This window comes from Molossus molossus, unplaced genomic scaffold (assembly GCF_014108415.1).
Source record: "Molossus molossus isolate mMolMol1 unplaced genomic scaffold, mMolMol1.p scaffold_m16_p_5, whole genome shotgun sequence".
NCBI classification, from domain to species: Eukaryota; Metazoa; Chordata; class Mammalia; order Chiroptera; family Molossidae; genus Molossus; species Molossus molossus.
Window position 1 is genome coordinate 37,052,555 of NW_023425388.1, and position 23,665 is coordinate 37,076,219.

General features: G+C 35.1%; 1 protein-coding gene across 1 annotated transcript; it reads left to right on the plus strand.

Moving 5' to 3' along the window:
- Nucleotides 1-802: 802 nt before the first annotated feature.
- Nucleotides 803-23,606, plus strand: SKIL (SKI like proto-oncogene). The gene is made up of 6 exons (XM_036242957.1): nt 803-2,393; nt 16,356-16,453; nt 18,584-18,816; nt 20,975-21,216; nt 21,487-21,711; nt 23,046-23,606. Exons 1-6 carry the CDS (start codon nt 1,299-1,301, stop codon nt 23,199-23,201), a joined length of 2,049 nt encoding a protein of 682 aa, XP_036098850.1. The 5' UTR covers nt 803-1,298; the 3' UTR covers nt 23,202-23,606.
- Nucleotides 23,607-23,665: the final 59 nt, after the last annotated feature.

A 23,665-nucleotide genomic window follows, 5' to 3' on the forward strand; every position in this document is an offset into this window, starting at 1 on the left:
TCTTTGTGAGGTCTCTGTGCTTTTTGTCCTGGATTAGTCTTGTTCAAGGATGGAGGTTCCCAGGCATGGAGGCCATAGCTTTTTGGCTTCCATGAAGCAGATTCGCTAACCTATTAAAGGAAAGTTAATTTTTGCCTATAGTCATTCCAGAAAAATAGCATACACTAACTAAATTAATTATTGCACTTAACATTGTAACTTCTTTACATGTGGTAGATGTGTTAACTCGTATCCGATTTTTTGGTTGAAACTGGGTGTTAGTAATGTATTATTTTAGTTAAAATGGCATAATTGAGAAGCCTTTGGTACTGAGTTTTGGGTGAGATGATCTGTTTAAGGTTCTTCCTATTTTGAATTGGAGTAGCTCCCCTCCCTTTTGAGGGATATTATTGCTCCCTTTACCAGTTATTCAGATTGCTTTCCTATTTAAATGAAGGTTCTTCTAGTTAAATGGTGTTACAGTTAAAGAAATCACTCAGGTGTCACCTTTGGTAAAGTGAACTCAGTTTAAGATTAAGAAACTGGTTTCAAACTGACCCTTTGGCCTCTGGAGCAAATTCAAATGTAATTCTCTCCCATCCCCCTTCTCTTCCAGATTAATTAAAAGAAGAATGAACAGCAGTCCTTGAAGATAACTGGGCAATTTTTCTTTCAATCATCTTTAATTGTAGAAGTTCAAGTGGAGTCAGAGGCTCTTCTTACTGGTGGGAGGATTTATACAAGTCTTCAGTTTGTCAACACAGACGAACATCATCATTTTTAGAGAAGATATTTTTCTTTTTTCCTTTTTTGGTGTCTTGGTGCCAAAAATTAAATTAAATTTGGGTGCATCATTTTGACTTGTGTTTGTGTCTAGGTTTTATGACACAAGTAATTTCATAAACTTTTGACTTGTTTTGCTTAAAACCAAACCAAACCATTGCATTGAACCTGGAAATCTTGAATTGAGAGAATTGGTCATTTTATTTTAATACATATGTCTGAATGAAGAATTAGAAAACAAAGGCTTCCTCAGAGGTGTGCCTCTTGAAATTCTTTATTGTTGGAGATAATTTTATAGCACTTGCAGTGAAATTATACTGGAGTATAAGCAGAACCAAAACAGTTGAAAATCTAATAAATTAGGGAGATCACTCTTTGGAAATTTAAATTTTCTGAGTTACCATAGAAATTTTATATAACTTACCATATGTAAGTTACCATACATACTGGTATATATTACTTGCCTCTCTTCAAATAAGCAGCTAAATAACAATGCAAGTGTCAGACTTAATTATTTAACACAATAGTTTTTAGCAATGGAAAATCTACAGACAAATTTTTCCTTGGTTCAGGGCTCAAATAAAAAAATGAATGGAATGGGAGATGATGGCAGCCCTCCAGTGAAAAAAATGATGACAGACATTCATGCAAATGGAAAAATGATGAACAAGATGCCAACAGTGAAAAAGGAACACTTGGATGACTATGAAGCGCCAATGGAAACTGATGGAGAGCATGTTAAGCGAACCTGTACCTCGGTGCCTGAACCTTTACATTTAAATCCCAGTTTGAAACACACTTTGGCACAATTTCATTTAAGTAGTCAGAGCTCTCTGGGTGGACCAGCAGCATTTTCCGCTCGGTATTCCCAAGAAAGCATGTCACCTACTGTATTTCTGCCTCTTCCATCTCCTCAGGTTCTTCCTGGTCCACTGCTCATCCCTTCTGATAGCTCCACGGAACTCACCCAGACTGTGTTGGAAGGGGAATCTATATCTTGTTTTCAGGTTGGAGGAGAAAAGAGACTCTGTTTGCCCCAAGTCTTAAATTCTGTTCTCCGAGAATTTTCACTCCAGCAAATAAATACAGTGTGTGACGAATTGTACATCTATTGTTCGAGGTGTACTTCAGATCAACTTCATATCTTAAAGGTCTTGGGAATACTTCCATTCAATGCCCCATCCTGTGGGCTGATTACCTTAACTGATGCACAGAGACTATGTAACGCTTTATTGCGGCCACGCACTTTTCCTCAAAATGGTAGCATACTTCCTGCTAAAAACTCATTGGCTCAGTTAAAGGAAACTGGCAGTGCCTTTGAAGTGGAACATGAATGCTTGGGCAAATGTCAGGGTCTGTTTGCACCCCAATTTTATGTTCAGCCTGATGCTCCGTGTATTCAGTGTCTGGAGTGCTGCGGAATGTTTGCGCCCCAGACATTTGTGATGCATTCTCACAGATCACCGGACAAAAGGACTTGCCACTGGGGCTTTGAATCAGCCAAATGGCATTGTTATCTTCATGTGAATCAAAAATACTTAGGGACACCTGAAGAAAAGAAACTGAAGATAGTTTTAGAAGAAATGAAGGAGAAGTTTAGCATGAGAAATGGAAAGAGAACACAATCTAAGGCAAGATTTTTTTTTAAAATAGTTTTAAATAGCACTAATGGTTTACTTTGACATCAAAAGTTTGTATTTAGAATATAACGTGTCAAGGAACTTACTGCTCATGCAATAACAAAATAATGTATGTAATATGTTTTTATTACACATTTTAGGCTGTAAAGTACTTTCCTCATTTGAGCTTCCAAACAACTTAGTAAGAAGAGTGAGATTATTCCCATTTTACAGAAAAATAAATCGAGGCTCAGAGATGAGTGGCTTTCCCAAGACTATATATAGCCACGGATTGGAGGATTTGGGGCTTCTTGCTCCAGTCATGTCTTCTCTCTTGCACACATCCTGCTTTTTGATTACCAAATCTGTTGTTTTTGTAGGATTCAAGATGATTTACACTTTGATGTTATCTCCATTCTAAATGGTATAATAGCCAGTTAAAACAGTTCTGTTGATGGACTGCAAACTGTTTTTTTAAAGGTACATCTAGGATTTCTGACATTGCTAATAGACTTGGATATTTAGGCTTGATTATACTTGGAAACAAATAGAAGTGAAAGATTTGTCTGAAGAATTTGTGATTCTGGTAACCAAGATTTTTTTTTTTTTGAAGGAAGGAATATTAAAAATTATGACAGCTAGAATAAATAAAAGACTTTTACTGTAAATGTTAATCATAAAAACCTATCAGCAAAGAGATCTTTAACTTATTTTTCCTATTGCATTATCTGGTAGGCTAAACTAATATATTTATTCTAAGAGTTTGAATGCCTGGGTAATAGACAGGATTTTGTTATTAAATATTCAGGTTGCTGGTCTGGTTTTAAATATATTTTTCTGTTTATTAAAATCAGTGTAATAGCTAATACTAAGTGTTTAAGATGTGGCATGCATTGTTCTTGAACAGTTTTACATGTGTAATTTTACTTGATTTGTACAACAAAAAGTTGGCCATGTTTCATTTTAAGAATCTAATTTTTCCACTATTAGTTTTTATTCCTTGAAACAATCTGTCCTTTCTTCTTCACAGAAGAAATGAATGAAGCATATTAAATGCCAAGGTTATTCACAGCAACATGAGAACTTGGGCTAGAATCTAAGATTTGGTGTCTTGTGCTTTATTATGGTGCCATTAAGGCTTTGAGGGAAATTTAGTTGAAGTGTAGTTTTAAGACATTGATTTGCTTCTGAAGCCCATGAAGATAATTTTAAACTCTTTGTTCAGGATAGTTTGCTACCTGCTGCTTTCGAAGGGTTAGCACCAAAATTCCTTGCCTCTGGCTACTAGATAAGTTCATTTTAAAAAATTTATTTATTTGTTTTGAAGAGAGAGGTTGAGACATTGACCTGTTCAACTTATGTATACATTCTCTGGTTGGTTCTTGTTTTGTTTTTATTGATTTTTTTTTTTTTTTTTTTTAGAGAGGAAGGGAGAGAGGTAGAAACATCGAGTGGCTGCCTCCTGCACGTCCCCCACTGGGGATCCAGCTCACAATGTGGGCATGTGCCCTGACCGGGAATCGAACTGGACCTACCTCTCAGTCCATGGGAGGATGCTCAATCCATTGAGCCACACTGACCAGGCTCATTGGTTGGTTCTTGTATGTGCCCTGACTGGATTGAACCCAGATCCTTGAAGTATGGGAATGATGTTCTAACAAACTGGGACTATATAAGTTCATATTCTTCAGGTGTAGTTATCACATATTTTGAAGTAGGATTGAATTCAAGTCAGTTCTCAAATTGCTGAACTTGATTACAGTTGGACTGGTCCCATGCTGAAGCTTCTGCTTAGCAATGACCTATATTCTCAAAATGTGGAATGCCTCTTTTGATATTTATGAGGTCTTACCCAAAGCTGTTTATGGGCTCTACCTTTACAGTCCATTGGTGGCCACATTATTTGCCAGATATTCTTGTTCCAATTTTTGTTGCTCTGACATAAGCATTTTGGGATAAACTACTTCCTTACTATTACTGCTTTGTGTTTGTGAGAAAAATATCTGAGAACCATGATGAAGGTTAAAAAAAAGATCATGAATTTACTTAACTGAAACTGAATGTGCTAGTGTTTGGTTAAAATTGAAACCATCCTTCATTTGGATGTAGCCCTTTATTGTCTCAGAACTTAACAATTTGAATGCATTTTTTATTTGGGGAAGATGTGAGACTTTTTTCCAACATTTCTGCTGTTATTATTTGCAATATTTCCTACTGGTGTATTTCGGTATTATTTCCAACTTTATATGAATTTTAAGCAATTTAAGGGAACTTAAAAGTTCCAGCAAGCAAACCTTTTTGAGAAAGAAAGTTTTTTGGGGGCAGGGGAGGGGGGTTTGTGTGTAATACATACTTGAGTGGTTGTTTTGTTATACTTGCTACTTTGTATTTTAAATATTTATTTCTTAAAGTTTTGTGAGGTGATTCTTTTTTGAAGGTCTGTTGAACAAGTTTTCTCAGATGAGCCAGTCTCAGGTGGGTCACATGCTCCTGGTTATATAACTGGTAGGTGGTAGAATCAGGAGTTGAATGCAGGGTCTTCTGACTTGAAGTCCAGTAATTTTAACTCTTTTTACCTACAGCTAATTTAGTAGCAGAAACTGAATTTTAAGAAATAATAACTTAAAAAAATTTTTTTTTCTTTATTGATTTTAGAGAAAGAGGAAGGGAGAGGGAGAGAGAGATAGAAATATCGATGAGAGAAAACATCGACTGGCCGCCTCCTGCATGGCCCCCACTGGGGATTGGGCCCACAACTTGGTCATGTGCCCTGACCGGGAATCAAACTGGCAACCTCTAGGTGCATTGGTCGACGCTCAACCACCGAGCCACCCCGGCCCGGGCAGAAATATTAACTTTTTAAAAAATCACTTAACATTGTATAATGGTTCTTAAACTCTGTATTAACATGTGTATAGACTCAGGTATTCAGTTGGGAAGGGGGCAAAGAGATAATACTTGACTGGGGAACATTTTTAAATTTTTCATTGTCTTCTATGAGTTAGTGAGCTGGTTGCCAAACAAACTAAATTGGAAGAACCTCATTTAAAAAATTTGACTGGTTGCCCGGCTGGTGTGGTTCAGTGGTTGAGCGTCAACCCATGCACCAAGAGGTCACCAGTCCAATTCCCAGTCAGGGCACATGCCCAGGTTGTGGGCCCGATCCCCAGTGGGGGTGCATGCAGGAGGGGGCCAATTGATGTTCTCGCTCATTCATGTTTCTCTCTCTCTCTCCCTCTCCCTTCCTCTTTCCCTCTCTCAAATCAATAAAGAAAAAATAAATAAAAATATAAAAAGTTGACAGGTTTATTTATTTATTTAAATCCTCACCGGAGGGTATTTTTACATTTATTTTCAGACAGAGTGGGAGCGAGAGAAAGAAACATCGATATGAGAGAGACACATTGATTGGTTGCCACCTGCACAACCCCAACTGGGGCCACGATGAACCACAACCCAGGTACGTGCCCTTGGCTGGAATCGAACCCGAGACTCTTTGGTCTAACTGCTGAGCCAAACCAGCCAGGGCACAGGTTTTTTTTTTTTTTTAAATAAAACAATATACCAAATATATTAACCTCATATAAAAGACTATGTTTAGTGTGAATACTAATGTAATTTTAGATGTTTATGTAGTTTATGTAGTCAAAGTACTGTTTTTGGATTTTAAAAAACCCTGAAACTCAATAGGCAATTAATTGTTTGAAATGTAGCAACTGTTAAATTATTTCTAAGGATGGAAGTTATATTAGTAATGATCACCAAGCTATTTGCATAGCTAAAAGCTATGTTTAGATGGGAGAAATAAGTGGTAGAAGGTCAGTGAAGACCTGACTGTATTCTTCGTAGAAACTAATGGTATATTTTGAACTATCTTACTCAAGTCACCACTACAAGAAATATGCTTGATTTTAGGTCTGCCTAGGTTGCTTTGCAAAATAGTGTTATAAAACTCTCTCTTCGCCCTGGCCGGTTTGGCTCAGCGGTTAGAGCGTCGGCCTGCGGTCCGGAGGGACCCGGGTTTGGTTCCCGCTTAGGGCGTGTACCTCGGTTGCAGTTTGTCCCTGGCCCTGGTTGGTCGTGCGGGTGGCAGCCACTCGATGTGTCCCTTTCACATCGATGTTTCTCTCTCTCTCTCTTCCTTTCTCTCCCTCCCACTCTGTCTGTGCAAAAAATGGAAAAATGTCCTCGGGTGAGGATTAAAAAACAAAAACAAAAAAACCTCTGTCTTCATATCATTTGAGCTTTTTGTATTTTTTGTTAGAAAAGTGGTTATTGTATTTAAAATGCACAAATATGTGCAAGAATATCATATTCCTGATTTTTGTACAAATCTTCAGTGGGTATTATTTATTTGATCTAATTCTAATTTTGTTGAATTTTACGTTTCTGTCTATGGGAAAGGTTGTTAAGCAAATTGATCATTTGTAAATTCAATTTGAAGGATGATGTTAAGATTATTTTCAAGTACATTAGAAAAGCCCATTTGTGGTCAATTGATAAGATAATTATATGTGATTCTTTTTATTTTTTATTTTATTTTTATTTTTTATCCTCACCCGAGGACATTTTTCCACCTTTTGTTCAGATAGAGCGGGAGGGAGAGAGAAAGAGAGAAACATCGACGCGAAGGGACACATCGAGCGGCTGCCACTCGCACGACAAACCAGGGCCGGGGACAAACTGCAACCAAGGAACGCGCCCCTAGCGGGAACCGAACCCGGGTCTCTCTGTACCGCAGGCCGACGCTTTAACCACTGAGCCAAACGGGCCAGGGCTCTTTTTATTTTTTAAACCCAGGTGTCTTGAAAGGAAACCAATTAGCAATGAAATAAACTTTGTTTTCCCCTTATTGAGAGAGGTTTAGAGAGAGAGAAACATTGATGAGAGAGAACATTGATTGGCTGCCTCCTACATGTCCTCCATTGGGGGGATCAGGCCCACAACCTGGGCACATGTCCTGACTGGGAATCAAACTGGCAACCTCTTGGTGCGTGGGTCGATGCTCAACCAGTGAGCCACACCAGGCGGGCGGTGGTTCTTCACTGTTACAGCATGTAGCTGACAATCTTCACTAAGTTATAGATGGTGTATGTCTATATATATATACACACACATATATGTATATATATATATACACACATATATATTTAAATTAAAATTGAGATTTCTAACATTTACACTTGACTATTAGATAAGTAAAATAATACAGTTTTTACTCTACTTAGGGAAACCCCTATAGATTATCTGTAATGCAAATAGATGACCTAAAGATATCAAGTCAAAAGTTTTTCTCTTAAATCTTACTAAATATTTCACTATTTTTAGTTTTGAATTTTTTTTCTTTAAGTTCATTTCTGCAGAGGTCATTGGGATAATAACAATGGTACAAAAAATTTCTCCTCACCCTGGCCGGTTTGGCTCAGTTGTTGGAGCATTGGCCTGCAGACCAGAGAGTCCCGGGTTCGGTTCCTACTAGGGGCACATACCAAAAAAAAAATTTCTCCTCTTGTAAGCTATTATACTTTTGTTTAGGAAGTATGGAAATATACTAGCGCGAATGGGCAACTATAAAGGGCAGTGTTGGGACAAAATATGTTCCAGTAAGAAATATGGTAGATTTGATGATAATTTGTTATATCAGTGGCATAGTTTGCATTTTATTAGCATAAATTTTGATCAAGTTGGGGGTAGGTCAGAATCAAATGAAGTAGTTTTGCTCATATGAGGGACCAGTATGAATATTTTTGTCTAACTTTCTAAAATTAATAATTATCTTCGTTATTTTAGAGACGATCTTTTTTGTTTTCCCAGAACATAGTTTAGTGCGTGGCATGTCAAAGGCACTCAGTGAAAAAAAAAATTCTTTTTTAAAACTGAATGTATGAAAAACACCACTACATTTTATTTGAAAACATTTAGAATTTTCTGGAAAAATGATATTGTAACCTTTAATAAACACGTAATTTGGGAATAAACTGTTGAATAAGATAACTGATCAAATGAGAGAATGGATGTGAAGTATTTTTGGATGTTAAGAGTCTAGAAATGTAGGATGGTACTTCAAACTGTTATTGAACTATTTACTGGTATGTATTTGGGGGTTTTTCCTTTCCCCAAACACCTTGACTTATCTAGAATTATGTGAAGATTTTTTCTAAGACATATGATCACTGAGTATTGGGTTCAGATGTATCTCTTAGATGTTTGTATACAGTAATTACACTAGTTGGATATTTGTTTATTTACTAAAATGAAGTGTGCAAGAAGAAAGTTCAAAACTTGTTATGAAAATTATGTTATAGGAAGAATATTTCAATGAAATCTTTAGAATGGGTTTGGGAATAGTGCCCCCTTATGGCTTGGGAAATACAGCATCTAGATTTATATTCATTTACCATGAAAAAATGGTTAAATATTTAAAAATGTTAATTTTTTTTTAAATAAAGGTCTATTGTAAGAAAAACTTAGAAATTTATTATTTTGGTTTGAAAAAATTAAGAAACTTCAAGGAAGGAAAAAAAAAAAAAGGGATAGACCTTAACCAGTGTTTAGTCCACCAATGATATTCTCATAGATATGCATACATTATATTATGCCCCTGGGAGAATAAGGAAGTAATCAAGAATTGGGTTAATTTCAATCCCTTTAGAATTCTGGGAATGGAAAGTGATTGTGGAGCCAGAACTCAATTTGTTCAAGTAAAGAGGTAAAACTAGTTTGGGAATAGCTTTAGTAATGGCTTGAAACCTTTATTTTGTTCACATACAGAATTTTGGTCTATTGAGTGTTCAAATACATAAAATAATTTAAGGTTTTTATTAGACAACAAAAAGCAAAAAGAATATGTAATTAAAGTATAAACCTTTTTTTAAGATATAGTTTGCTTCAATCACTAAATTGCTACAGCCATGGTAGGCAGAAAGGAATGATTAGGAAAGATACAATTAATTTAAAAGTCATTTTGATTTCTAGACTTAGAAGTGGGTCACAGAAATATGTATGTAAAGACTACGTGGAAGTGTGCCTTAAGGCAGGAATTAATCTAGTTTCTGAATCTAGAATGTGGTAAATGCTTAATAAAGGATTGGATAACTGAATGAAAAAATCTTAGTAGCCCTATAAACTTACCAATTTTTTTCAAGGAGGAAAATAGGATTAGTTTTAAAGCAAAGCAGCGTTTTTTATTTTTATTTGTGATAATTTTGATATTTCAAATAGTATTAAAAGTACATATTTTATCTTTTGGGAACAAGGAATAAAAAAAGTTTAAAGAAACTAAAGACCATTTGCTATATAATACTAGGGGTTTTATTTAAGGTTATAGAAGTTTTTTGGTGTGATTATGAATGTAATATTATGCCCATTGTAGCAAATACTAAAAAAAAAAAAATTTCTCATAATTTTACTATGAAGTGACAATTGCTATTGGAATTTATTCCTTTACATATGTAGTACTTTGTAAATCTGTGCAAAAGCATCTATAGAGTGCACAAATATTATTAATATTTGAAATACAGTAATATTTTTGGACCAATTTTAAGGTAGTTTGCTTAGAACAGTACTTTTCAAATTGCAGTCTGTCACCCAAGCAGACTTTCTCATCTGGGGTTCCCTGAGAAGAGAAGCCCTACAGAAAATGTCATTTCTCCCAAGGATGGTATGTAGTACCATTCTAAATGCTTTGGAGAGAAGTTAATTCATTGTATACAGTGGATGCATTGGGGCATTTGGGCTGAATTCTCTTGAGAACCCCAGTTGAGAAAGGGCCAGGAGGGTCATGAAATCAATTTAGTGGGTCACCAGCATTTATTAAAACACACAGACACACAAAAACACAACATGACATAGAGTGAAAAATAAGAGTATATCGCATATAGTAAAATTAGTTCATCTATACTTTGCTATTGTCAATATACATTAGTTGAAGGCCAAAATAATCTGAGATCATAAATGTTTTTAAAGCATATATGCTGAAATGGGATAGCAAAATCTTAGATTTATACAGATTGAAACTTGACATCAAGTATTTTAGTGAAAGATGTATATGACATTGAGATTCTAGTTATTTGCAATGTTAAATGGATTGGGCATCACATAATTCCAGTATAAAAATGTATTTTTAATGCACTGAGAAACAAAATAGAAACAGAAGCATGGGTACATGGAACAGACTGACAGCTGTGGGGGGAGGAGGAAGGTGGGGGAGACTGGATGAAAGAAGGTGAAGGGATTAGCCAAAGAACATATATGCATAACCCATAGACAAAGACAGCAGTGTGGTGATGGTCAGAGGGGAGGGCCAATGGGGGCTGGATGGGGGCAGGCCAAGGCGGGGTTGGGGGTGGGAGAATATCTGTAAAAGTGTCAACAATAAAAATAAATATAAACATTTAAAAAAAAATCTCAGGAGTTAATAGGATTTTTATCAGTTTGTTTTCAAGTTGAAAAGGGAGTGATACTGTACTACTGACTTCACATGGCTTTTTTTCCACAAAGGATTTAAGGTAGCAGTTGCACATTATAAGAATATGATCCTTTGCTTTTTTCTGTGAGCATTTTAAACACTGTAAACCTAAAATTGGCTTTGTGAGGTAGGTGGTATGATTTTCCAGTGTGCAGGAACAGACATTGCCGTAACTCTTAAAGATCTGTCTTTGATAAGTGAGTGGAGATGCTTAGGTCATATTGTTCCCAGTTTTGTGTTAGGTTGATAAATTCTAATAATTACAATAAAGTGAGGCACAAGAAAGACTAAGCCCCAAAATCTCTTAAGTAGCTATTTACTACCTTGTAACACTATTCCTGTTTCAGTTGTTGAAACACTCATTCACAACATGTTGAAAGTATTGAGGAAACTTGATCCTGTACTGAAAGATTCAATTTCTTTCAGTAAGAGTTGTTGGCAGCTGTCTGGTAGAGTGTCTTTTGTATCCTTGTGAAATCATTTATTGAGCACTTGAATGTCTTATACACAGTAAAAGACCCTTAAAAGTATATTCAATTCATACCTAAAGAGTTGTTACTTAACTACATACTCAGTCACATGTTTAGTAAGGTTGCTAATGATTTATGTTGTAATGTGTATTTAATGTGCATTATATTTTATTTCTTGTGTAATCACACCATTAGGGGGATAGACTGTTAAATTTAGAAATCTGTTAGTCCTCCATATGCTTATTCTCTTATAAATACCAAAATATATAGTCTATCTTTTATCTTTTTAAAAATTTAATTTTGATTAAATTTGGGGGGGATTTTGGAAATCCTACCAATATTTTGAAGCATTGTCTTGATTTTTTAAATTCATCAATGTTTGTCATTATACTTAATTAAAGGTCATAAATATTAACCAATATTGTAATTAAAAACTAGAGTGCCACCTAAAAGCAAAGTTTATTATTGAAAATAAGTCTAGGAATTTTAAAATTTTTGTTTTTTTTTTTTTAGTGCAAATTGTTTGTATGTGAATAGTGCTGAGTGGGTGCAATTGCTTTTGTATCTAGAAAGTGGTGACAAAAATGCCTATTGGTTTTTGTCTAAATGAAATCAAGTTCTCTAAATTATTTCATTGTGAGACTAATAAGCATTGTACTACCAAAATACAGTGGTTCTTTATTAGAAAATCTGATTATCAAAGGGTCATGTATACATAACACAGTAAGTTGAAATTTAGAGAAACTTTCCTTAACATTCCCTAGTTTTTACTTATTTAAAATGACCTCTTCCATACATTTTGGGATTGTTTAAATTTTGCTTTCATAGATTTGAAATCATTGGTTGCTTTATGATTTGTAGAAAGAACCTTTAGAGTGAAGTAAAAGTGTCTGAAATTTTTCTTATGTGTTTCAGTTGAGGATGCCATCTGTTCATTTTGTGGTAGATAAATGGTGGGGAGGTTGGGTGATAAAAGCGTTTTAAAATGCTAGGGCTCTAACTTAAGTTACTAAATGATCGACTTCTGTCCTTTGCCAAGTAATGTATTATAAAGTATTCTATTTTAATGTTTAAATACATAAAGGGAATAAATTATTCTCATATCAAAAGGTAAGATAACCGGCAGTAGATGCTCATCTCTTGATAGCTTAATTTTTATTCCTAATCAGTAGTGGCATTACTTCTGTGCCATTTAATTATATTGTTCTTTTTTTGAAAACCTAATTTGTATGTTGAAACAAATGCAGAATAGATGAAAAAATCTGGCATGCCTGTGACTGTGCTGTTGTATAATATGTGCTTTTCTTAAATAATATGCAGTGTAAGATAATTTGTTATAAATGTGTTTATAACTTACCACAGCATATTAGGTACAATTAACTATCAACATTTTATTATGGTTAATGTTGTCCATTTCCCCATCATTTATATTATTTAATTTGTAGATCTGATCTCTAAAAATACATCTTGGAGACCTTTGTGGCCTCTTTGGTACTTTACTTCGTGAGTAGGATATGGAATGGGAAAGAGACTATTTGTGAATTTCTTGGTAGAGTAATCTTATAAAAGGCTAGCCTGGGAGTTAATGAGCTATGTTATTCACAATTCATTCAACAAATAGTTACTGAATCCCTAATACATGCCAGGCATGGTGCTAGGTACTGAAAATATAAAAGTAAGTAATACAGTTTGACCTCCCACTGCTGTTCAGGCAGAGACTGGGTAGCGCCTTGTCAGGGATTTTGAATAGGAATTTGTCATAGGCTAGGGTACTGTACTAGATGATCTTCAAGGAAGATTACTTTAGAACCCCTAGTCTGTGACTGTTACTGGGATTGTGTGAGAATAGGATATCAAATAAAGGACAGAAACTAGAGAGGGATGGTTGTTTAAAAATACAGGGTATGGCAAAAGTAGGTTTACAGTTGAGTATGCGAAAATTTATTATTGTATTATTGATTTTATTATATTTTCCAAACAAACAACTGTAAACCTACCTTTGCTCAATCCTGTGTACAAATGCACTAACAATTACTGAAGTTGGCATCTGCAGTGTAGGGACATAGAAATAAAGATAAACTGAATTTGGGTCATGAATAAAAGTAAAACACAAATCAAGATGTAGAGTTTTGAAATGACCAAACTTGAGTTAGATTTCAAGTCAAGATTTATGACTGAAGAAGTTTAGAATTTGCTTTTCTGAAGATTTGAAATTACAGATGTCCATAAAAGGAAAAACTTCTGAATATATAAATTAATTTTAATTTAAGAAATCTGGTAACAATTGATTTCTTGAGCAGTACATCCAGGATTGTGTCAAATATAATAGTAGAGCTTGCTTATTTTCTAAATAATGAGTTTAACAAGTGGCTTCTAGAAAAGAAATTCTCATTTAATTCAAGTGCAACTTATATTTATTGATTTGTTAGTGTGAGCTTATTCATGCTAATTAACACCTCTTTTATCACAGTGTTGGGGTGACAAATGTTATGCCTAAGTGAATTTTCTAGATAATGAAACTACTTTTTTCAGCATTAACTGTGTTTTTTAAAAGTTTAACTTTTTTCATGAATTCTAAAATATGAAGTAGTTTTCAATCTTTTCATGTGGTGTGTAGTATGTTATATATGTATGTGGTATACTATTTATGTGTAGTATAAAATTCATGTCATGTTGACTCAAGACTTCTTAAACATCAGTTACTGTACTTTGTGGTGACGAGGGTAAGGGACAGTTGAGATACATAAAAGTATTTACCCTGGCCTATGGTAAAGCCCTCACATTTTATTGCTTTCTGAGTAGTTTTAGTATTTTGTTGCCAGCAGTCAGTTCCCTTTCTAACTTATTGGTGGAACGAAGCTATAGGTTGAGAAACTATGTAAACAAATGATTGGTTTACTTTATTAATAAGCAGTTCATTTTGTCTCAGATTCTGAACTTGTTTAGAATATTTGACCAGGAATGTGAGGTTTAAAAAAAAATCTCCTCTTATATAGAGTCTAGAGTCCCTCTTTGAATACATAACTCTTAAATATTATTCTTTTCCCTATGATCTTATGGTCTTGTTAGTCTTACAAGTTCCTTGTCCAATAATTCTTTTTTTTTAAGATTTTTAAATAGATTTTTAGAGAGAGAGGAAGGGAAAATGGAGAGAGAGAGAGGGAAAGAAACAATGATGAGAGAGTAAAACATCAATTGGCTGCTTACTGCATGCCCTCCACCGGGTGGCGGGGGAAACTTGGGCCTGTGCCCTCACTAGGAATCGAACCATCCACCTTTTTGGTGCATGGGATGACGCCCAGCCAACTGGGCCATATCAGCCAAGGCTTGCCCAGTAATTCTTAGTAAAAATGTTGATCTACCCATACAAACTGACATTATTGTTTTTGGCTTTTAATTGACTTTAAACCATCTCCTAATTGGTCATGTTGTGTGAGTATGCTCCAAAAGCTGTTTCCTTTCCATTTTCAGCATGTGTTTTGGGGGCAGTGGTTACTTGTCAGGCCTTTCCTTTCCTGGGTCTCTTCAATTCACATTGGTTTCCTCCACTAGCAGGATCTCTTTAACCAAACCATGGACAATTTATGAATTTGGTTTTCCTTTAATCACAACTGCTTAGCATCTGAAGATGTTTCCATTACATTTTACTTAGTTTCTCGGTTCTGAACTAGAATAGTAGGACATCAGGCAAAACAGTTTTTTTAGTTCTGTGTATTTAGTGGCTGTCCTGAGTGCAGTGCTTATGCATTATTCAATGAAGATGTCATTCTCCACACACCTTCCCTAGTTGCAGAGGGAGTGGAGCCTCTCAGAGGCAGGGTCAGAATACCCAGCTCTCCTTTTTGTGTCATCCTTTCTCTCATTCCTAATTTCCTTCTTCTTCACTTCACTAGTTTGTCTTTTAACCCCTATCTTTGTTGCTCACCTTAACCAGCCCTTCTTTTGGCTCCTTTTTCCCTCCTCCATTAGTGAGTCTTGTCCCCTTTTAAGGTATCTTTTTCCCAAGAGCAGGGTAATTACTATAATGTAATTATGAAATAGGTATGTGTATAGGGAGGGGAGACAAAGTATAAAGCAAACCAAAATAAGAGAGAAATTAATAATACAGAATATTTATTCTTTTCTTTCTCAGTTTCTGAACCTCAGTTTTCTGATCTGTGAAATAGAGATAATGGTGTCTACTTAATTGAGGTATTTGTTAGAATTAAGCAGGATGTGTATATATATTATCAGATGTATGCTCAAAAAGTAGTTACCTTCTTTTTCTTTATTTACAGGTACAGTTTCTGAGGAAATATAGTTTATTGATAAGTATTTAACAAAGTAGTTTCACGTTTAGTTTGGCAAGATATTTATTGCTGTAGAATGTTATCTATACACTAACAAATACTATATGCATGTTTTATATTCTTGCTGATTGTGGCTGAATGAAGAAGAATCATAACTTACCAATTTTGTATATTTTCAGAGTGCTATTATTTAAAATGGACTTAAAGTGGTTTCTTTTAAATCTTTAACAGAAGATGTGTTTGGTTATTTTAGGGAGAGAGAGAGAGAGAGCCAAACAGACATTGATGTGAAAGAGGAACATTGATTGGTTGTCTCCCATATGCTTCTGATAGGGTTCGAACCCAAAAACTAGGTATGTACCCTGACCATAAATGGAACCTGCAACCTTTTGGTATATTGAACAATGCTCCAGCTAACTGAACCACCCAGCTAGGACTAAAATGGATTTTAAAAATAGATTTTATAAGTATGAAATTGGATGAAATCACTTCTGGTAATCTCTATTAACATACATACTAAAACTTTTGTGATGGGATAGTTCATGTATGTAGCAGTCTCATTGAGTTTCAAGTGACCAGACATGGTACTTTAAGAAAGATTGCCTAATTGGAAGATGACAATTAATGTAACTCTTCTTTCTCAGGGTTCTCCAGAGATACCCTACAGCCCTGTCAAGTTGATACATTAAAAATTTTAACCATTACATCTTCTCTCAATAAATTTCTTCCCTTCTACATTTTTCTACAGATAGATACACCATCAGGAATGGAATTACCATCATGGTATCCTGTTATAAAGCAGGAAAGTGACCATGTTTCTCAAACACATTCATTTTTACACCCTAGGTAAGTGAGTATTGTCTCATTCATTTATTCGTTTGTTCATTTATTCATTCTTTTTTTTTTATCATTACCCGAGGATATTTTTTCTATTTATCTTCAGATAGCGTGGGAGGGAGGAGAAGAAAGAGAGAAACATCAATGCAAGAGAGATACATTGACTGGTTGCCTCCCGCATGACCCCGACCAGGGCTGGGGACAGAACTGCAACTGAGGGACGAGCCCTTGACTGGAATCAAACCTGAGATTCTTTAGTCTGTTCACTGGCTGACGCTGTAACCGCCAAGCCAAACCAGCCAGGGCCATTTATTCATTCATTTATTCAACCAGCATTTTATATGTCAGATACTGTTCTAGGCCCTGGAAATCTCATATATAGCTTTAGGCTTTCTTATTAATTAATGAAATGAATTGTAAATTGTGTTGAGCATTTACAATCTTTCTTGAAAAATTTATATATTGATTTTTGAGAGAGAGAGAGAAACACTGATTTGTTGTTCCACTTATTTATGCATTCATTGGTTGCTTCTTGCATGTGCCCTGCCTGGAGATCGACCTGCATCCTTGGCGTATTGGGATGATGCTCTAACCAATTGAACTATCTGGCCAGGGCCAAAATAACCTTTCTTATGTTTCCATGTTTTTTCTAGAAATAGGTCATTTCATTTTTCCCTGAAGTAGAAGTGAAAGTTTTCTTTTAGTTTCCTTACCTCCTTTTAAGAGGTAAAGTACTCTTTAAAAGTTTGGTGTGAACTTTGATTTTTTTAAAAGAAATCTTTTTGAAACAGAAGTTTTCATAGTAACCATACCCCTCAAAGTAAAATTTTCACATTTTCAATAAGAATGTACCTTAGATTATAAACTGTTTATTCAGTCTTAAAGTTTTATGCTGCTGTAAATATATATTCTCCCCAACCATGGTGATGAAGAATCACAGTCTTACATGCCCAGGTTGTTGGCCCAATCCCCAGTGGGGGACATGCAGAAGGCAGCCAGTCTATGTTCTCTCATCGATGTTTCTATCTCTCTCTCTCTCCCTCTCACTTCCTCTCTCTCTAAAATCAATAAAGGAATAAAAATTAAAAAAAAAAAAAAAGAATCTCAGTCTTACTTACATTTGCACAGTTCCATGTTCTTAATGTGTTTGAGGTCTTTGGGCAGTATTAAACCTGTCAATTTTCTTAGTAGAATACTGTTTTCATCCTCAGAATTCATGTAATTGGTAAAAAGGAACAAAATAAATGTGTCCTATACAAAGAAAAGGAGATGTAAGAGGGGAGACTATGTAAGAATTTGGGGAATGAAGTATTATGTCAGTTAAATGTTTGCATCTTTTGGCTAAAGTTTATACAGGTTATAGTTAATAACATAATACTTAAAAATCTAGCTCAAATCACAAAAGTCTCAGATTCCTAGATAGCACACTGAACAATTTTATGTGAACTTTGAGTAAAATTGGTAGATATCCATTTTATTTTAGTTTTGCACAATTTACTATTGCTATTTTACCAAAAACTTAGGAAGTACTAAAGTTAGGAAGATTGATTGCTCTGTAGGATTTGAATCAAGCAGGGCTGCCCAATCAAGCTGGGCAGCATTCAGAATGCCTGGTCTTTCCCTGAGCTATTTAAGAAGGAAGGGTCCTGGGAGCATTGGGCCCATGGTTCAGGCCATAGCCATGCAGTGTGGAGCAGAATCAGCCTCACCATAACAAAAAGCAAGGATTTGTTGCTTTAGAGGGGTGATGGGCAAGAAAACAGTCTTTCAAAGTAGCATATAGTGTTTTCTTTCTGAATAAACCTTACTTATGTAAGGCTGTAAAGGGCTTCATGCTTTTAGTTCTCAGGTGGTTTTGAGGGAAAGAAGAAACTGATTTTCTTTCCTAGTGAGTATCCTTTTAGTGCTTAGAAGTTACTTTTTGCAAAATAATGAAACTCCCTTATGCTTTTGCTTTTACTGCCTAAAATGCTGACTTTTTCAATAATTATTTTCTATGACCCTTATTTTCTTAGTTATGCTGTCTGTTCTGGTTAAAAAAACAACATTGTTTAACCATAGAAATAGATGTAACACATTTTGCTTTTTACCTAAACGTAATATGTGTCTTATTACACCTTTTTGTTTGTTTGTTTTCAGCTACTACTTATACATGTGTGATAAAGTGGTTGCCCCAAATGTGTCACTCACTTCTGCTGTATCCCAGTCTAAAGAGGTCACAAAGACAGAGGCAGGTAGATCCCTACCAAGACACTCAGAGAAGCCTCACAGTAGTGGGAAACATCAAAAAACAGTGTCTTATCCAGATGTCTCACTGGAGGAACAGGAGAAAATGGATTTAAAAACAAGTAGAGAATTATGTAACCATTTGGGTAAGTATTCCTATATTTAAAATTAGTATTAAAAAATATTAGATATTTGATTTTTCAAAGAAGATTTCTATTTAAGATAATTTTTCAGATAATTTTGAAACTTTTACTATAAAAAAGGTTGAATGACTACTTAGAATATCAATTGCTATATTTTTCTGGAGTGGTGGTAGCTATAGAGGCTAATGAGATAGATATATAGGGTACATGGTTTCATACTGCAAGTGATTTTTGTCTATTTTTTTCCCCTTCCTGCCTTTTTTTTGCTGTCATATTTCTTCAGAAGGTCCTTATTTTTCTTTCTAATTTGCTGTGAACTGAGAAGCCATTTAACTTACAATGCTAAGAAGTGTATGTAAGCGTAGGTATAGGACTCAGAAAAACTTAGGGAATAAGGAAGGATTGAAAATTCATAGCTGTAGGAGCCAGACAGATGGCACAAAAGCAGAATGCTCTCTGGACATCTAAAAAAAAAAAAGCTGCCTAGTTACAGTGCCTTTTATAATATGTGGACCAAACAAGATGTGTTTGCTCAAATGCTGCTTATGTTACCCTCCATGTAGCAGGAGAGCTTTGCTTATAGCTTAGGGAAGTGTGACCATTATTTCAGCTTTGTGGGAGCAGTTAAAGAGTCTCCAGTCATTTAACTGTTTTCATAGATAATTGAGATTCTGGTTGTGGGGGTTCTGTACTTTAATTTTTAGAGTTTTAATACTTAGTTTATTTTAGATTTAAATATGTTACATAATTACTAGTGTACCATTTTGCCCTATTTGCATTATATTTTATTTCCAAAATTACTGAATTATAGTGACTGCCAAAACATTATTGGGCTTTAACTAGTTTACCTGAAAATTTACACTTTTAACATGTACAACTCAGTGATTTTTAGTAAATTCACAAAGTTGTGCAATGGTTACACCTATTTAATTTCAAACATTTTCATCACCCTAAAAGAAACTCTATAATGCAATAGCAGTTACTTTCTTATTTCTTATTTATTTATTTAATTTATTGATTTAAGAGAGAGGGGAATAGGGGGAGAGAGAGACAGAGACAGAAACATCGTTGCGAGAGAACATCGATTGGCTGCCTTCTGCACACCTTCCACTGGGGCTCTGGCCCACAACCTGGGTATGTGCCCTGACTGGGAATTGAACCAGCAACCTCTTGGTGCATGGGTTGATGCTCAACCACTGAGCCATACCAGCGGGGCCATTAGCAGTTACTTTTCATCGTCCCCTAGTCAACTAATCAATTTTCTGTCTCTATGGATTTGCCTGTCCTGGATATTTCATGTGAAAAGGATGATACAGTATTAAAGCCTTTTGTTGTCTGGCTTCTTTTATAGTCTTGATTTCTATAGTTCTATAATAAAATTTGAAATTGGGGATTGTAGTCTCAAACTCTGTTACTCTTTTTAAAGATTGTTTTGGCTATTTTTGTTTCCTTGTAATTCCATATGAATTTTAGAATCAGCTTGTCAATTTCTGCCACAAAGCTGGCTGGGATTTTGATAGGTGTTGCATTGAAAAAGTAGATTAATTTGGAGAGTGTTACCAGCTATCTTAGTCTGTTTGGGCTGCTATAACAAAAATACCATAGGCTGGGTGGCTTACACCACAAACATTTGTTTTTGATGGTTCTGGAGGCTGGGAAGTCTGAGGTCAAGAAATCAGATTTAGTATCTGGCAAGGTCCTGCTTCCTGGTTCATAGATAGCCATCTTCTCACAGGGTCCTCACATGGTGGAAAGGATGGAAGAGCTCTCTGGAGGCTCTTATGAGGATATAAATCCCATCATGGTGGCTCCACCCTTAATGACCTAATTACTTCCCAAAAGCTCCACTTCCTAATACCATCACTTCAGGGGTTAGGGTTTCAAAGTGAACGCTGTGTGATTGACATTCAGTTCATGACACTTTCAATTCGCGAACAAGGGATGCCTTTCTGCCTTTCCATTTATTTAGGTCTTTAATTTCAGTGTTTTGTAGTTTTCATTGTTCAAATCTTATACTACTTTTGCTAAATTTATTTGTAAGTAGTCTTTTTTATTTCATTTATAAATGGATTTGTTTTCTTCATTTCATTTATGGATTTTTTTCTAATGACTTTTTAACAGTGTTATTCATACTTTGTTACTTTATTTTTGCCTCTCAAAGATCCATCAATCTCAAGTAATTCTGTAAGTAAAAAGAAACCTGAGTCAACCACTTGCAACTTAATCAGAGACACAAGCATGGTGGGAATTGACCATGATGCTGCAGCTTCATCTCCACTTCTTGTCAAAGATGTCATTTGTGAAGACGATAAGGGAAAAATCATGGAAGAAGTAATGAGAACTTACGTAAAACAACAGGAAAAATTGAACTCAATTTTGCAGAAGAAGCAACAACTTGAGATGGTAAAATTTTATAATAGCCTATTATGAAAATATATTTTTGCATATTCTTAAGAAAAGTCAAGATGAGATGCTATAAATTTATGATTATTCAGAGTTTAAAGTCATAAGCAATTTTAAATTTTTAGAGAAAGTTTTTCAAGATAATTACCTCTACATAGTATTGATATGACAGCTGAATTTTATATGTTTTATGTAGTATTTTTCCTGAATTGAAATTTTTAACATGATAGAAATAAAGTACAAATTATAATGTGATTCTGTATATTGCAGGAAGTTGAAATGTTGAGTAGTTCAAAAGTAATGAAAGAACTCACTGAAGAACAACAGAATTTACAGAAAGAACTTGAATCTTTGCAGAATGAGCATGCTCAAAGAATGGAAGAATTTTATGTTGAACAGAAAGACTTAGAGAAAAAATTAGAGCAGGTAATGAAGCAAAAATGTACCTGTGACTCAAATTTAGAAAAAGACAAAGAGGCTGAATATGCAACACAGGTAAGAATTACTTAGTTTGTATAATGTTGCCCTTTCATTGTGGAAATTGAAGCGACTTCCTTCTTTATTAAATAAATTATTTTTTGTCAGGTTTATTTCATTAGGCCAGATTGCAAAACAGTTCTGTTCAACACAACTTGATGTTATATCATCCAAGATGATTTTTTAAAAAAAATTTTATTGTTGAATGTATTACAGATGCTCCTCATTTTTACCCCATTGATCCCCTCCTTCCATCTCCCGCCGCCCCCCGCCCCCTCGCCTTTTCCCACACCATTGTCTGTGTCCATTGGTTATGCATATAAGTGCTTTGGTTTATTTCTTCCCATTTGAGGTTTGTCAGTCTAGCAATGAATTTGTACTTCTTAATCCCCTCACCTTTTTCACCCATTCCCCCAACCCCCCTCCCATCTGGCAACCAACAAAATGTTCTCTGTATCTATGAGAATGTTTCTGCTCTGCCTCTTCATTTTGTTTGTAGATTCCATTGTCGATAGATATGTATTCATTGCCATTTGGTTTGTTCATTATTTTATCTTTTTCTTAAAAAAGACCCTTCATCATTTCATATAATAACGGTTTGGTGGTGATGAACTCCTTTAACTTTTTCTTGTCCGGGAAACCAAGATTTTTTTTTTTTTTACTGATAGAGTGGGAAGGAGGGAGAGAGAGAGAAACATAGATGTGAGAGAGACACATCGGTTGGTTGCCTCCCACATGACCCTGACCACGGCCAGGGATCACACCTGAAACCTGAGGTATGCGCCCTTGACTGGGAATCAAACCCTCGACTCTTTGGCCCGAGGGCTAGTGCTCTAACCACTGAGCAAACTGGGCCAAGATGATTTTTTTTTACCTTGATTTATTACTTAATAATTTTATTGGGTTTCTGTAGTTTAATTGCCCAAGTTGCTATTTTCTAGCTATCTCAATACCAGTGTTATTTTAATATAGTACATTGGCTTTGAAATCAACAGTTAATTAACAAACATGAACTATTGCTCACTATGTTCAAAAGCACTGGAGCAAAAATAAACAGTAACTCACAATTTAGGGGAAATGAAGAAATAACACTTAACATGAGTTGACTATGATGGTGAGAAGTATGCTAAAGTGTAGGGCATAATGAAAGTACACTAAGTGTTCGGTTCTCTTGACCCTTTTCTTTTTCCCTCTTTCAATGTCAGATCAATAGTATTAGATATTCAAGGAATTACATATGCATGAAATAGTTCATTTTGTAAAGAGTAGTTTGAAGGTAAATCTTTGCCATGATGTGAGGATTAAATAGAAACACAAAACAATGAAAACTGACAGTGTTTTAAATCACACAGTTGGCAGAACTAAGACAGAGATTGGACCATGCAGAGGCTGATCGGCAAGAACTCCAAGATGAACTCAGACAGGAACGGGAGGCAAGACAGAAGTTAGAGATGATGATAAAAGAGCTAAAGCTGCAAATTTTGAAATCAAAGACTGCTAAAGTATAGAAACCTTTAAAGAGATTCATCTGTGTGTTCCTAACAGAGTTTATTTTTGTTTGTTGCTTTGCTAATTGAATTCTGAACAGCTTATCTGCATGAAGATGACCAGGCATTCTATCCATTTGTAGATCAGAGAAAGTGAAGAGATTATATATTGGTACATAAATTTTTACATTTCCAAATGAGCGAAAATGTATGTTTCTTTGTACTTTTTTTTTCAAACAGCTTAGTAATAATACTCTATGGTTTCATCTATTAGATAACCTGCCTATATTTCTAATGCAGATTTAACAGTTGTGTACTTTTTAAAAGCTGCATTGTGATGAAAAATAGTTGTGTTTTGTTATCTGTATTTCAGACTCAATTTTATATACAATGGTTGTATCATATTTCAAATATATAGAGATATTCAAGGGGTTGAATCTCCATTTTTTTCATTAGCAATCTCCTTTCTAAGTTGATATACTATA

Coding starts and splice junctions, on each gene's coding strand:
- SKIL (XM_036242957.1), top strand. CDS start 1,299: ATGGAAAATCTACAGACAAATTTTTCCTTGGTTCAGGGCTCAAATAAA. Junction 2,394..16,355: donor GAAAGAGAACACAATCTAAG/GCAAGATTTTTT, acceptor ATTTTTCTACAG/ATAGATACACCATCAGGAAT. Junction 16,454..18,583: donor CATTCATTTTTACACCCTAG/GTAAGTGAGTAT, acceptor GTTTGTTTTCAG/CTACTACTTATACATGTGTG.